Here is a 13,461-nt window from a genome sequence, read left to right as displayed (position 1 = left end):
GTGTAAGGCGTTGGGTAGCTACGGTTTTGGTTCCATTGACCCGCGCGCGTTATAGGGTTAGGTATGAGTTATGACGAGCATGTGGAAATAACGAGGTGACTGATAGAGATTGTCGTCAAGTGGCAGAGGAGCACGGGTAGCCGTTAAGAAGTGATTGCTCCTTTTAATTCATTATCATTTGAAGAAACTTAAAAATAATTAATGTACAGTGTACAAATAAGTGATTTTTATATCTGCGATAATTTATTCCAAGTATATTGTTAGTTAAACGCACTTACCTTGAAGTCTTTTAAAAAAAATGTATTCAAGCTTATAATAATATAATATCCTACGTATTCAAGATGCGCTCTTCATAGCCGCAGTAACATAGTTTGTTCGTCCCCATGATTCGTCGTTATTTGTTTTTTTTTTAATGGAATAGGAGGACAAACGAGCGTACGGGTCACCTGGTGTTAAGTGATCACCGCCGCCCACATTCTTTTGCAACACCAGAGGAATCACAAGAGCGTTGCCGGCCTTTAAGGAAGGTGTACGCGCTTTTCTTGAAGGTACCCATGTCGTATCGTCCCGAAAACACCGCACAAGGAAGCTCATTCCACAGCTTTGTAGTACGAGGAAGAAAGCTCCTTGAAAACCGCACTGTGGAGGACCGCCACACATCCAGATGGTGGGGATGATATCCTAACTTGTGGCGTGTCGTGCGAAGGTGAAATTCGGCGGCAGGAATCAGGTTGAACAGCTCTTCGGAACACTCCCCGTGATAAATGCGGTAGAAGACACACAATGAAGCGACGTCTATACGCAACGCCAAGTGATCCAGCCGTTCACAGAGCGCTAGGTCCCCGACAATTCGAGCTGCTCTGCGTTGCACGCGGTCAAATGGATCGAGCTGATACTGGGGTGCGCCAGACCAGAGATGACAGCAATACTCCATGTGTGGCCGGACCTGCGCTTTGTAGAGCGCTAGAATGTGGGCCGGCATGAAGTATTGCCGTGATTTATTTATGACGCCCAGTTTCTTCGAAGCCAGTTTGGCTTTGCCCTCCAGATGGCCACGGAATTGGCAATCGCTCGAGATTTCGAGACCCAGTATTCCGATACTAGGCGAGGCTTTAAGGGAAGTGTTCTCGAAGAGCGGTGATACGGCAAATGGGGTTTTTTTTAGTGGTAAACGCGCAAACTTGAGTCTTCTGATGACGATACTCCGGTTATTTACGAACGATGCGATTTTATTAGGTGTGATATTTCACAGACCGAATGAAGAGCCGTATCGGATCTATGGCTGGTGCGTCCTCCTCACTGATTGGTTGCTTGATCCAGTGATATGGAGTGCGAGCGGTTATTGTGATACGACACCATAAAGTAGTATGTAGATCTACTAGGTGGTTATGAGGTCACTGTGTCTATGAGGTTATAATTATTGTCTACTTATTGAACTTAAAAAAATTAAATGATTATATAACAATATTTTATTTATTCATAGAAGGATTCAATTTTAATTTAAGAATTAAATTATTAAGATAGTAACATATTTAATAATAATAAGAAAGTTAGAAAAGTGAGATGCAAAACACATACAAACTCATATTTAAATTAATAAAAGTTGAGAAGACGACAAGTACAAAGGTGAGATCAAAAACTTATGTAGAACGGAATGTAGAGTAGAATGCACAATTTCATGATAAAATAGTCTTAAAACAATCTACCTCTAACGGAGGTACGGAACACCAAACAACTTTAAACAACATTGGTCCAGTTACAACAATCATTATTATGTAACAATTTACATTTTCGTCTTTTGTTCCACTCAATAAGCTAAAGGAATTAAAACATTGTACATTCAAAAGAATTTATACAAACAACCTTAAATCCTTGTGAATTATTTCAGAGAAAATGATTGCCTTAAGTAAATATTAATTTTTTGATTGCAATGTTAGCATATTACTATATTAGTAGAGTACATTTTAAAAGAGCAGAGATAATTTCGGAGTTTGACTCTGTAATACCAATCAAGTTAGTATTACCTGTGGAGTGTGAAACTTAACTGATGGCGCGGTTCCAAGTTCAAGCGTAGCAAGCTATTTTCATTAAAAATTGAATTTTTCAACTCGGCTGGTCTCTTTTTTGTATTTTAATTGTTATTGGTTCACACACTGGCCGTCGCTGCAAGGTCAATGATCCGAAATTATCTGATGATAACTAATAATAACCCATTCACACACACCTTCAATTAAGGATTGAAACGCGTGTAATCGTAACTGTATTTATATAATATAAGATTTTGTGCAAAAGTTACATTTTTAATGTTATAAATGAAATAACCCGACGTTTCATGAACTTTGCAGAGCACGTTTTCAAGGGAAAGAAAGTTAAAAGTATCTAAACTTAAATATACTTTATATAGAATTGTGTGAATGGGCTAGAACTAATAATGGTCGCTTGTATAATTAATAAAACATAGTATCAATAATTGTAATAAGACAATACTGTAAGATAAGTAACAATAATTGTAATTATGATCGACGCTAATTATTATCAGATATGTCAGTGAATGATATTTAAATAATGTGCAATAATTGAACACTAGCGACAGCTACGATGTTATATTGACTAGATTAATTAATAATTACACTAGTTACTGACATTATATTATAGTTTGGTTTTACAATCAGAGGCGAACTTATCGTCGAGGTCACATCAGGCAACCGGCACCAATCTAGCCGGCGCTAGAGCACAGCGGTCATATATTATTTTTTATGACAATAAGAGACGAGACGAGCAGGACTTCAGCTGATGGTAAAAGATACGCCCTGCTCATTACAATGCAGTACCGCTCATATAACATTATCAGCTTGAAAACGTCCACGTCTGGACAAAGCCCCCCCCCCCCAAGTTTTCCACGACAATCAGTTATATTATATATGACGAGTACCGCTCAGGATTCTTGAAAAACTCAAAAAAATAACTGAGTGGCACTACAATTGCGCTCGTCACCTTGAGATATAAGATGTTAAGTCTCATATGCCCAGTAATTTCACTAGCTACGACGCCCTATCTATATACCAAACTCGGGTAAGTTATTTTTGATTTGGTTTAAGTACGCCCATACTTGGTGCGTCCTAGAGTACCTCAGGGATAACGCGTCTCTGATTACAATAGTTTATAGATGTCGTCATTGTTAGATTTAAAATCCGAAATTTATTAAATATTATTATTATATTAACCTGTAAGAATGAGATTGAATAAGCTCCTATTTTTGTTAAATATCTTATGGTTACAAATAGAGTAGTTTCAATTACGAAGAATTATTTCAGGAGAAAACCAATAACATTGATTCGTAAATAGTTTGGCACATACAAAAATAATCTTACAATGACAGACATTTTAGTATTTCTACCACAGCGTAGAGACGCACAAATGTGGCCATTTTAAATTTACATCGAAAATGGCGACTTCGTTACGTACCTACCAACTCAGTTAAAAAAAAAACACATATAGACAGATAACTTAAGATTAACTATGAGGATACGATATGTTGATGTCTTTTACTTTTAAATCAGTTAATAGTGAAAGTGCCCCATAAGAAAAATAATATTATGCAACTTTCATATTTTTTTTTTAATTTGTGGTAAATAATATGTATAAATTCAAGAAAAATAATATTGTAAAATTTGGTACAGTACAGCAAAAGTCTACTAAACATAATATTAACATCAAAATTACCATAAGATCAGGTAAACAATTGTTGTAAGTAATATACATATTTTAAGTACCTATTTGAATTATATGAGATAGGTACCTACTTATCTCATATAATCTATATGATATATTAAAGTAAGTAAGTGTAAAGAACCCAACAACATAGTGTCTTCCTCTTATAGAGATATAACAATAGTGTTAATGGACACTTTCTTAGTTTTACTCTACTTAGTAAAAACTAAATTTGTAACCAAAATTTATGAACGATGCGGGACTCAAACCCGCCACCTCCGCTCTTCCAACACATCGTTTCTTCCCAAAATGAGGGATATTACTTTAAATATAACAAATGGTCTACTTAGTAAATTAAGATAAAATTAAATTTCTTGTTAGCCTAAGACTAGATTGTAATCAAAATGATAAATATTTGGTTTTATCATAAAGGAAAATAAATATTAAAACGTTTTGACTGAGTTTTCACAACCTTGATACGATAATAGCAAGGGTACCTATCGTCTCTACACTGTCATTGAAATACCTTTCGTTGTTCGTGATTACTTTCGTATCCCACAGAGACAGGGTAATACTTTATGCAATACCATTACATTCATCAAAATTTTACTTCTACAAAAATCTATCAGAACAATACGGTACAGCTACTTCTAAGCATAGCATCTATTCGAATTATGACAATGCTAAACAAATTTAGTCACAATCCAATATCAATTACCTATTCAATTTTTATTTAAACATAACTTAGAGTATTTAACCAAAAGGAAATGTAGCCGCAAGATGCACAGAACAAGTCTGCAACAGTTTATGTGAAAACGGATTCAGCAAGTCACAAACAATAGGAAGAATCACTAAAATAATAAATATGTTGCAAAAAACACATTCACATTTTCAACACAGGGCATGTTTCGATTATCTCGTGTGTCTAAAGAAGCTTGGACACGGTCAAGCAGCTTCTCTTAACATGAATAACATTACAAACAATGTTCGGTTTGTAAAATAAACTACAGTTCCTATCTAATAATTTTAAGATCTATATTTTTCCCCTTGCCCCAATTTATTTGTAACAGCAAAAGCGTTTGTAATATTTAAAGAGTACAAATTTAATACTATGGCACTGAAAAGAAATCTCATGATTTATTTAAAGTTACTAAGGTAATAAATGTTACTAATAAATTGTGTAATTATTTGTTTTTAAACATTTATCATCGCGGAACTTTAACATTGTAATTATTATGATTCACGATATATATTTTATTAATTTGGTACCGATATTTCGTGAATACATGAATCGTGGTGGCGGCGGAACTGCGGTGGGGAGAAACTCTTTACACATTGACACTTATAGGACATCAATATGTCCACGTGGCGTCTAATTCGTTTTGGTCTTTGATTCCCTAATTCACGGCACACTAATCACGTCCATACTTTCGAGTCTTTTCATAATTTCAATAACTTCTCTAACAAGCCGTGGAATGTATTGACGTTCAGCAGAAATCATCCGTTGGTTATGTAGCTCGATCCAGTGGTTGGTACTGACTTTAATTAAGTCTGTTGCGGCGGATTTTTTAGGATCGTTATTTTTGACTGCGATAATGTGTTCCTTAACGCGTTGAGAATAGCATTTGGATCGAAATATCGGCACCAAATTAATAAAATATATATCGTGAGACGTCAGTACCCGCTATAATAATTTATAATTGTTATCATCATACAAACACTATCAATGCCATCTCCGTTTGGTTAAATTCTCTAAGCCTAAGCTAGTTCAAGCAATGGCAGATCTCCATCCTGTAACACGTGTTACGACGCTGAATTCAGATTTCAGGTACGAAACACTTATCACAAACAAACATAATTAAGAAAGTTTAATATTATTTGTCCGCATACAGTACAATAACAGTAATTGTCCTAGTGACATTGTTTCGTTGTATTTTCACACTATACGGAATAACTTCGACGCTGCGTCTCAGTCGTTAATATATTTTATACATGATACATATTATGTAACTAATGTAAATAACATAACTTCTAGTAATAGCAAAATATATACTACAGTCTAAACTCTTGTTGCGTAAACTAATGATAGGCATAATAAAATGTAACAACTCGTGCTTAACCAATAATAAAATGACTAGATTGTTTAATGACTAGAATCAAAATCACCTTATTTGTAATATATTAGGAAACATCAGTAATTACATAAAATATCGAGAATCAAATATTTGTACTTCTTGCAAAAATCTATTTTAATTCTGCGAGGAATGTTTCCTCTGTTTTAACGCGTCATTTATTCTATGACGTCACAAGGTGCGCAATGAACGTCTGTATGTTAGTAATAATGTTCATTATCATTAGTAATCTGTATGTATCAACTATATCTGTAAACATAGAGCCGAATACTACAACATTCTTGAATGAAGTTCGGTATAAACTTATATCGTTCAGTAAAACTAGTAATATTATATCACATAATGTTGCATAATACATCACAAACTATGTGTTAATAAGAAATAAATGTAGTTCAACTACATTAACAAGCATTTCTCTCTCCCAGTAGCTGAACCCTCCCCACCCTCCTTCACCACTTTATCTTTTTTCTTCTTACCCTTTCCATCCACCTGAAGAGACACATTTCTATTTTTTTCCATGTTCAGCAGTTCCTGAAAATAGCAAAGATTTAGACAAGACGTAAGTTTGATTGAACTTTGATGTTTGATAAAAATCAATTCACAAATGATTTCCCGCCAATTGTTTTTTTTTTTTTATTACTAAGAAAGTTGCAACATTTCAAAAAATATAACATTCGAAATTCAAATAGTTCCAATGAGCTAGAAGTGCTAAACTTTTTTGAAGAAAACTTTTAGTGTGCCCCATGTGTAAATTAAATGAATAAAGAATATTCTAAAATATAATATAGACATACACATACATAAGACATACTATTAAGGGAATATAAAACATAATTAGTAATAGTATAAGATTGTAAAAGAAAAATAAGTAAAATAAGATTGTAAGTCAAAAAGAAAAATGTATAATGTATTATATTGGAATTGTAATAGCTCGAATCACATTAACTTTATATGGTTTGTCTCCAATTATTTAGCCTCAGTAAATGTTATATTCAATGAGGGTTATATTTTAACACTAAAACTGAAAATTTAAATATAGCAGAGACTATTATCTAGACCATAGGTTCTCAACGTGGGTGATAACACCCCCTTGTGGGTGTTTGAGGCTTTCGGGGGGGCAGTAGAAGACCCAGAGAAAATTAGGGGGCATTGAGATGGCGCAGGGCGTGGGTAAATAATAAAAGTATAGTCTAAAAAGGCAAAAAATACACGAAAATACTCTAGAAGAAAACATATTGTCAAAGTGGGCGGTGAGCAAAATAAGGTACAGAAACTTTGATCTAGACCTATGTCATGCTATGGAATTAAAATGTAGAGAAAAATGTGTAACAATTTATTGTAAAAAGCAGCAATAAAGGCTTAATATTAATAATTTATTAATACCTGAAATAGTTGTGTTACATTATGATTAGTCTTTGCAGAAGTCTCCATAAATGAAACACCCCATTCTTGTGCTTGTGCTTGACCTTCTGCTGCAGAAACCTCTCTGATTTCAGGACTTTCATCACATTTATTACCTGCCAGCATTACAGGTATGTTGGGAAGATCAGCACTTTTGATCTCCTTTATTGTCTGCCAAATAGGTTTGAGTTCTTCCAAAGATTGCCGGCTGCTGACTGAGTAAACCAGTATAAATGCATGACCCTGTAATATGTATTACAAACATAAAAATACTATCAGCACCATATTTGTTAACATTGTTCACGTAAGAAAAGTTATTTAAAGTTGGAATACCAATTATTTGTTGCAGTCTTGTTTTCCAACACTTCTTGACATCTATTACTGTATTTCAAAATTAAAAACATATTATTAAGTAGTGCTTCCGGATAAGAGTTCCCTAGCCTGTTCCACCAACACTTTTTTTAAATATATCAGTAATAATAATTGTTAAAGTACAAGTATAGCTGTGCTGTAGGTGCTGTAATACAAGTAAATTATTTTAACTAAATAAGAATAAGAGGTTAGATAATCTATACCTTACTAATTGACAGTCTTTGCATAGCTGGAAATTGATGAGATCCTGTTGTGTCCGTTATCTGGAGTGTGCATATTGTTTTGTTACTGCTTATAACCTGAGACATATAGTAAAATATCATTGATTTTTCTGTCACACTAAAGTGTGAGGGCATACAAGATCAATATTTTAATTTAATACACTGGGAAGGTTTACAAACTGAGACTTTATATATATATTTATATGTATACTAATCACACTATATTTTTAGAAACAGCTGGTTAACAAATGATTCTGTAATATCTAAATAGAATTTATAACTATTATTTTGCAAGATTGTCACAAAAAAATGACAATGTAAGTATCATTAAAAGCAAACTCCAGACAATTCTCTGTACCAACTTCTGCCATACGAAATAAACATTTGGTTAAGGATCAATGAGCCCAGGAATAATATGTTATACCTGTCTATATGTGTCTTCAATTGTCGGTATGTAGGATTCCCTGAACGTTCCTTTTACAAATCGAAGTACAAGTGAGCTTTTACCTACGCCACCAGCACCAAATACTACAACTCGATAATCATTACTTTGCTCCGGCATCTCTTCTATCAGAAATCGACGGGATTATTATACTTTTAATTTTTCATTTACTAATTAACCACTTTGAATAAACAATCAAATCACACTTTTGTCACGGCATTAGGTTGAAATATACGTTATTTAGAATTAAATAATAACATAAACGAAGAAAAGGTAATATTTATAATTTACAACGCCCATAGCTAGCTTGTAACTTTGCAAGGTTTTAAGATTTTATCATAGTTAAATCTTTTTAGGCTTATCCCGTCAGACTTCAAGTTCAAACTTCAACGTCAGACAATTTGACAATATCATTTTTTTTTTTTTTAATATTAATTCGTTCTTTCGAACAGGCTATAGCCAGGGGCCTTACTGCCTTGTCGTTAGTATTTTCATTTCTTTGGTATTTATTATTTTCACTATTTTGTTTTACAAAAAGTCCAATCCAGTTTTCTCATTTCATCTTACATTATTTCCATTTTCCTTTTCCAATTATGTATATTCGATAGCGAATATTTATAGTAGTTTCTTTCATCAAATCCAATCCAGTCTTAAAGTCATCAGTTATTTTACCATTTCCGTTAATGTATAATTCTCTAAAGAATATTTTCCATATTTTCCTTTTAGTAAGTCCAAATCCAGTAATATAGTCTCTAATAATTTTCCCCTTTTCTTAAAGTCAAATCCAGTGTAATTTGCATAACTTTTTAGAATAATACCTACCTATTTACATTATCTGTTCAGTTCGCGAATTGCGCTATGCTATTACTAGTTGTATATGTACAAGTTATAACGTATTTACATAATTATAAACAAATTTACAACGTATGTATCTACAAATTACAATGTATTTACAGTACTACATACAAATTTATACAAGGACATATAAGTTGATGTGTCCTTTAATAGATCTATTACTGAGAGCGGGATTATATTGGGTGCACCATATATTTCCAGTAGCTCATCCATCAGCACAAGGCGCTGTATGCCAAAGGACGAACAATCAAAAAAGATGTGATCCAGAGACTGATCTTGTTGCTTATTACAATGGTCACAAAAAGGAGAGGAGACAATTTTTTTGCGATGAAGATGAAAATTCAATCGATAGTGACCAATACGCATTCGTGTTATTGTAGTATAGAACTTTCTGTGAGCGTTATTTTTAAACTTACAAAACCAGGGTGTGCTATTAACGGGATTATCTAACAAAGTATACGAATGAGCCTTATTTTCAACTTCTGTACAATTGTACCAATATCTTCCCCAAAGAAGAGTCATACGCTGTTTTAGATTACTTATTATATCTGTATATGGTATGTTAATGTCTAGATCTTTGCAATCAGGATATAGGGATAGATCGGATATATTAATGATAGTTCTAGCTAGAAAATCAGCGCTTTCGTTTCCTGCTACTCCTATATGGGACGGGACCCAAACGAAATCCACTTTAATATCGATTAAACATAGTTCGAACCACAATTCCTTTATAGCAAAAATGATGTGATTGATGTTAGCACTCATTTTGTTATTTGACAAACTTTTTAACACACTCATACTATCACTAACTATTACCCACTTCTTATTAAGTTGATTTTGTTTCTTAATATGCTTTAAAGCAAAAAGAATAGCGACGGCTTCAGCAGTAAAAATACTGGCATATCTATTAATCTTAAAGCCAATACCCTTCCTAATTTCAGGAAGGTAGATTGCAAAAGAAACATTATTATTGTTTTTTGCGCCATCCGTATAAACAAATTTACAATTAGACCATTCTGACAATAATACATGAACCTCCTCTTTTGAAGTTAAATTTGGATCTATTACAACATTAATTGCAGAATATTTACATCGAAAAGAACCTGCATGGCAGGGAAGTATATCATTATTCCGATGAATATTTAAATCTTGTAGAAATTTAAAAAATGAAGAAAAATCTTGCAAGATAAACAACTGTCTCGGAAATGAAGACGATTGATAAGCAATAAGATTCTTAAGAAGATTGTTCGTCGGCAAGCTATAGAGCTTTAAAATAAATCTTTCTATAAGATAACTAAATCTAATACACAAAGGAGGAAGGTTGGCCTCGATTTGCATAGCAGCTATTGGGCTAGTTTTAAGTGCACCCAATATTGTACGCATACATTTATTTTGTATTTTATCCAGACTATTAACAATTTTGCTGTCTGCGGCGAAACAATGAAAGCCATATTCAAAATGACTACGAATAAGCGATTTATACAAAATTAACAATATTTTAGGGTCCGCTCCCCACGACGTTGCACACAAAGATTTTAATACATTATAAGCTTTATTCGCTTTAATTATAACACTATCTGTATATTTTTTCCAAGAAAGTTTTGGAGTAAATGTTACACCTAGAAATTTTATGTCACATGAAATAGGCAGTGGAATGCCATTGTATAAAATGGGAGGCAATATGATGCGTTTACGACCAATCACAAAGACTTTTGATTTGGTTGGATTTACATTTAAATTAAGATAAGAAAAGTATTGATATAAATTTACAAGTGCTTTATTAATAGTAGCGGCTAAATTAATCAGATCAACTCCCGATACATAGACGACTAAGTCATCTGCATACTGTAGGTTTACTATATTTGGCCCCAAAATAAGGTTCAATCGTCTTATGTACATAATAAAAATTAAAGGAGACAATATTCCCCCCTGACAAACACCTAGAGAAGAAAGTCGTGGTCCATACAAATGTTTATTAAATTTTACATATACTTTTCTGTCAGTCAAAAAGGATTGCATCCAATTTATTATTTTCCCTGGTATCCCTAACATTGATAACTCGTCACAAAGCACGGCAATATTTACACTATTGAAGGCACCTGAGATGTCAAAAAATACAGACAAAAGATATTGATTACTTGCTAAACATTGATGCGCATCAAGCTGTAACTGCGCTATACTCTCCCTAGAAGACCGACCTTTGCGAAAACCAAACTGATTATTAGGCAAAAGACAATTTTGTTCTATAAAGAACTCGAGACGTTGTTTTAGAAGCTGCTCAAATATCTTCCCAACACAAGACGTGAGAGCTATAGGTCTATAAGAGTCAGGTAACATTTTATTTTTGTCTGGCTTTAAAACTGGGATTAAACAGTCTGTTTTCCATTCTGCAGGAATAGTATTCTCCTTCCATAGGCGATTAAGATTATTTAAAAAGATGTTGAGACTGTGGCAATTAAGTTTTTTGAGTAAAATATATGGAATGGTATCAAGACCGAAAGATGTATCTCTTCTAGTAAATAAAGCGGATTTTAGTTCTTGTAAAGAAAAAGGCTCTATCAAATATTTATTACTATCATTAACAACATTTACATAGTTAGTTAACTCATTTGATACAAAGTCAGAAGTATACTTTTGTAGAAAATCTGGAATCCAACTATCATTCAACACACTGTCAGGAATGTAAGTTTTGTTAAATTTGCGCATGTATTTCCAAATTGAAGACAAAGGAGTACAACGATTAAATGAATTGCACAAGCCTATCCAGCTATTTCTTCTTTCACTTTTTAAGATAAGTTTTTTTAAAGCCCGCAATCTCTTAAACTCCACATAATTTTCATCAGTGGAGTTGTTTTTAAAATTAATGTAACCATTTTTAGCATTTAAAACTGCTTCTGTACACCTCTGATTCCACCAAGGCGACCAAGGATATTTAAAAGATTTTTGTGAACAAGAACTAGTAGCATTATTACTATTAGAACTTTTGGAAAACAGACAGCTAGGGATTGACTGCTTGGCAGCAGAAAGTAAAATATTACAAATGGAATTAAAAGCATCTATTGAAGATAAAGTGTCAAATTTAACATCATCCAAATAAGAAACAACTAAGTTACTATACATATTCCAATTCACCTGCTTATAATTAGGGTGAGTGGGCAAATGTAGATTATTACATAATGTGTTTTGCAAACTAATACTATCACTACTTACTGCCATTTTTATTATTACAGGGAGATGATAACTACTGCCCAGAGGACTGTCAATAACTGACCAGTCACATAAAAGAGCCAAAGATGGAGTTACCAAAGTCAAGTCAAGAGCATTAGGACGCCAAGATGGAGATCCTATTGTGGTAGCTTGACCATTATTCAGAATAACAAGACCATTCTCATCTATAACCTCTAAAACATCTTTACCTCGAGGCAATGTATCAACACATCCCCACAACATGTGATGAGCATTGAAATCACCTGCAAATATCATTGGCTCTGGAATGGACTTAATTAAACTGTTTAAATTGTTTTTATTAAATGGAGGATTTGAATTGGAAGGACTGTAAAAACTCACAATACTCAGTTCTTTGTTATTAATTTTAATGCAAACATTTTGTAGAGCACTATCATAATATGTATTTATGTTAGAAAATGTGATATTATTATGAATAAAAATTGCTACACCATTGTGTTTATTACCACAATCATTCCTTATTGTGTTATAGCCTTTTATTAAAAAATACTGATGTGGTTTTAACCAAGTTTCCGAAATTATAGCAATATGGATATGATTTTCATATAAAAACCTTGTAAAAATAAGCCTATTACTAATAATACTTTGAGCGTTCCACTGCACTATATTCAATGTATCCATAATAACAATTAACTAGGTGTCTTTTTTTCTAAAAGTGTTATTCAGAATTTCCTTAATACTATTTGAATTTATAGTTAACTTATCTTTATTTGTACAAATTTGTAAAACTGCTTCAACCAAGAGGTTCATAAATTTGTCAGATTTTATAAGATTGCTCAGGTGTGTGTCAATATACTTTGAGTTTAATTGAGGGAAAGCAGATTCATTGAAGAGATCTGAGTATCTAACACTACGGGACTTCACTTTGTTTTCTTCAATTTTTTGTTTTTTCAGAGGACAGGTAGATGAGATAGCTATGTGATCTCCACCACAGTTGGCACATTTTGTTAAAGTTTTTGGACACATTTTAAAATTGTGATTGTCAGAACATATGGAACAAACTTCATTGTTTCTACAAAATTTAGCAATATGGCCAAATTTCATACAGCGTAGACACTGTTTAATAGGGGGTACATATACA

At 33.1% G+C, this 13,461-nt stretch overlaps 1 protein-coding gene and 1 long non-coding RNA gene across 2 annotated transcripts; one reads left to right on the top strand and one right to left on the bottom strand.

The window, feature by feature from the left end:
• Positions 1 to 1,453: 1,453 nt before the first annotated feature.
• On the bottom strand, positions 1,454 to 8,614 carry LOC126968497 (GTP-binding protein Di-Ras2). The gene is made up of 4 exons (XM_050813574.1): positions 8,262 to 8,614; positions 7,820 to 7,915; positions 7,227 to 7,487; positions 1,454 to 6,374 (listed from the first exon to the last, which is right to left on the bottom strand). The coding sequence occupies exons 1-4, from the start codon at positions 8,397 to 8,399 to the stop codon at positions 6,240 to 6,242; spliced, it is 630 nt and encodes a 209-aa protein (XP_050669531.1). The 5' UTR covers positions 8,400 to 8,614; the 3' UTR covers positions 1,454 to 6,239.
• A 3,405-nt stretch (positions 8,615 to 12,019) lies between these two features.
• LOC126968516 (uncharacterized) lies at positions 12,020 to 12,813 on the top strand. The gene is made up of 2 exons (XR_007730222.1): positions 12,020 to 12,281; positions 12,365 to 12,813. It is a non-coding gene; the product is annotated as an uncharacterized LOC126968516 (long non-coding RNA).
• Positions 12,814 to 13,461: the final 648 nt, after the last annotated feature.

This window comes from Leptidea sinapis, chromosome 15 (assembly GCF_905404315.1).
Source record: "Leptidea sinapis chromosome 15, ilLepSina1.1, whole genome shotgun sequence".
Lineage (NCBI taxonomy): Eukaryota > Metazoa > Arthropoda > Insecta > Lepidoptera > Pieridae > Leptidea > Leptidea sinapis.
This window is presented reverse-complemented; position numbering and strand designations above follow the sequence as displayed.

What these genes read in the sequence shown, in the direction of transcription:
- LOC126968497 (XM_050813574.1), bottom strand. Translation starts at nt 8,399, where the DNA reads ATGCCGGAGCAAAGTAATGATTATCGAGTTGTAGTATTTGGTGCTGGT. An exon ending in TTGAAGACACATATAGACAG is followed by an intron (nt 7,916 to 8,261) that starts GTATAACATATT and finishes TATATGTCTCAG; the next exon opens with GTTATAAGCAGTAACAAAAC. An exon ending in ATGTAACACAACTATTTCAG is followed by an intron (nt 6,375 to 7,226) that starts GTATTAATAAAT and finishes TGCTATTTTCAG; the next exon opens with GAACTGCTGAACATGGAAAA.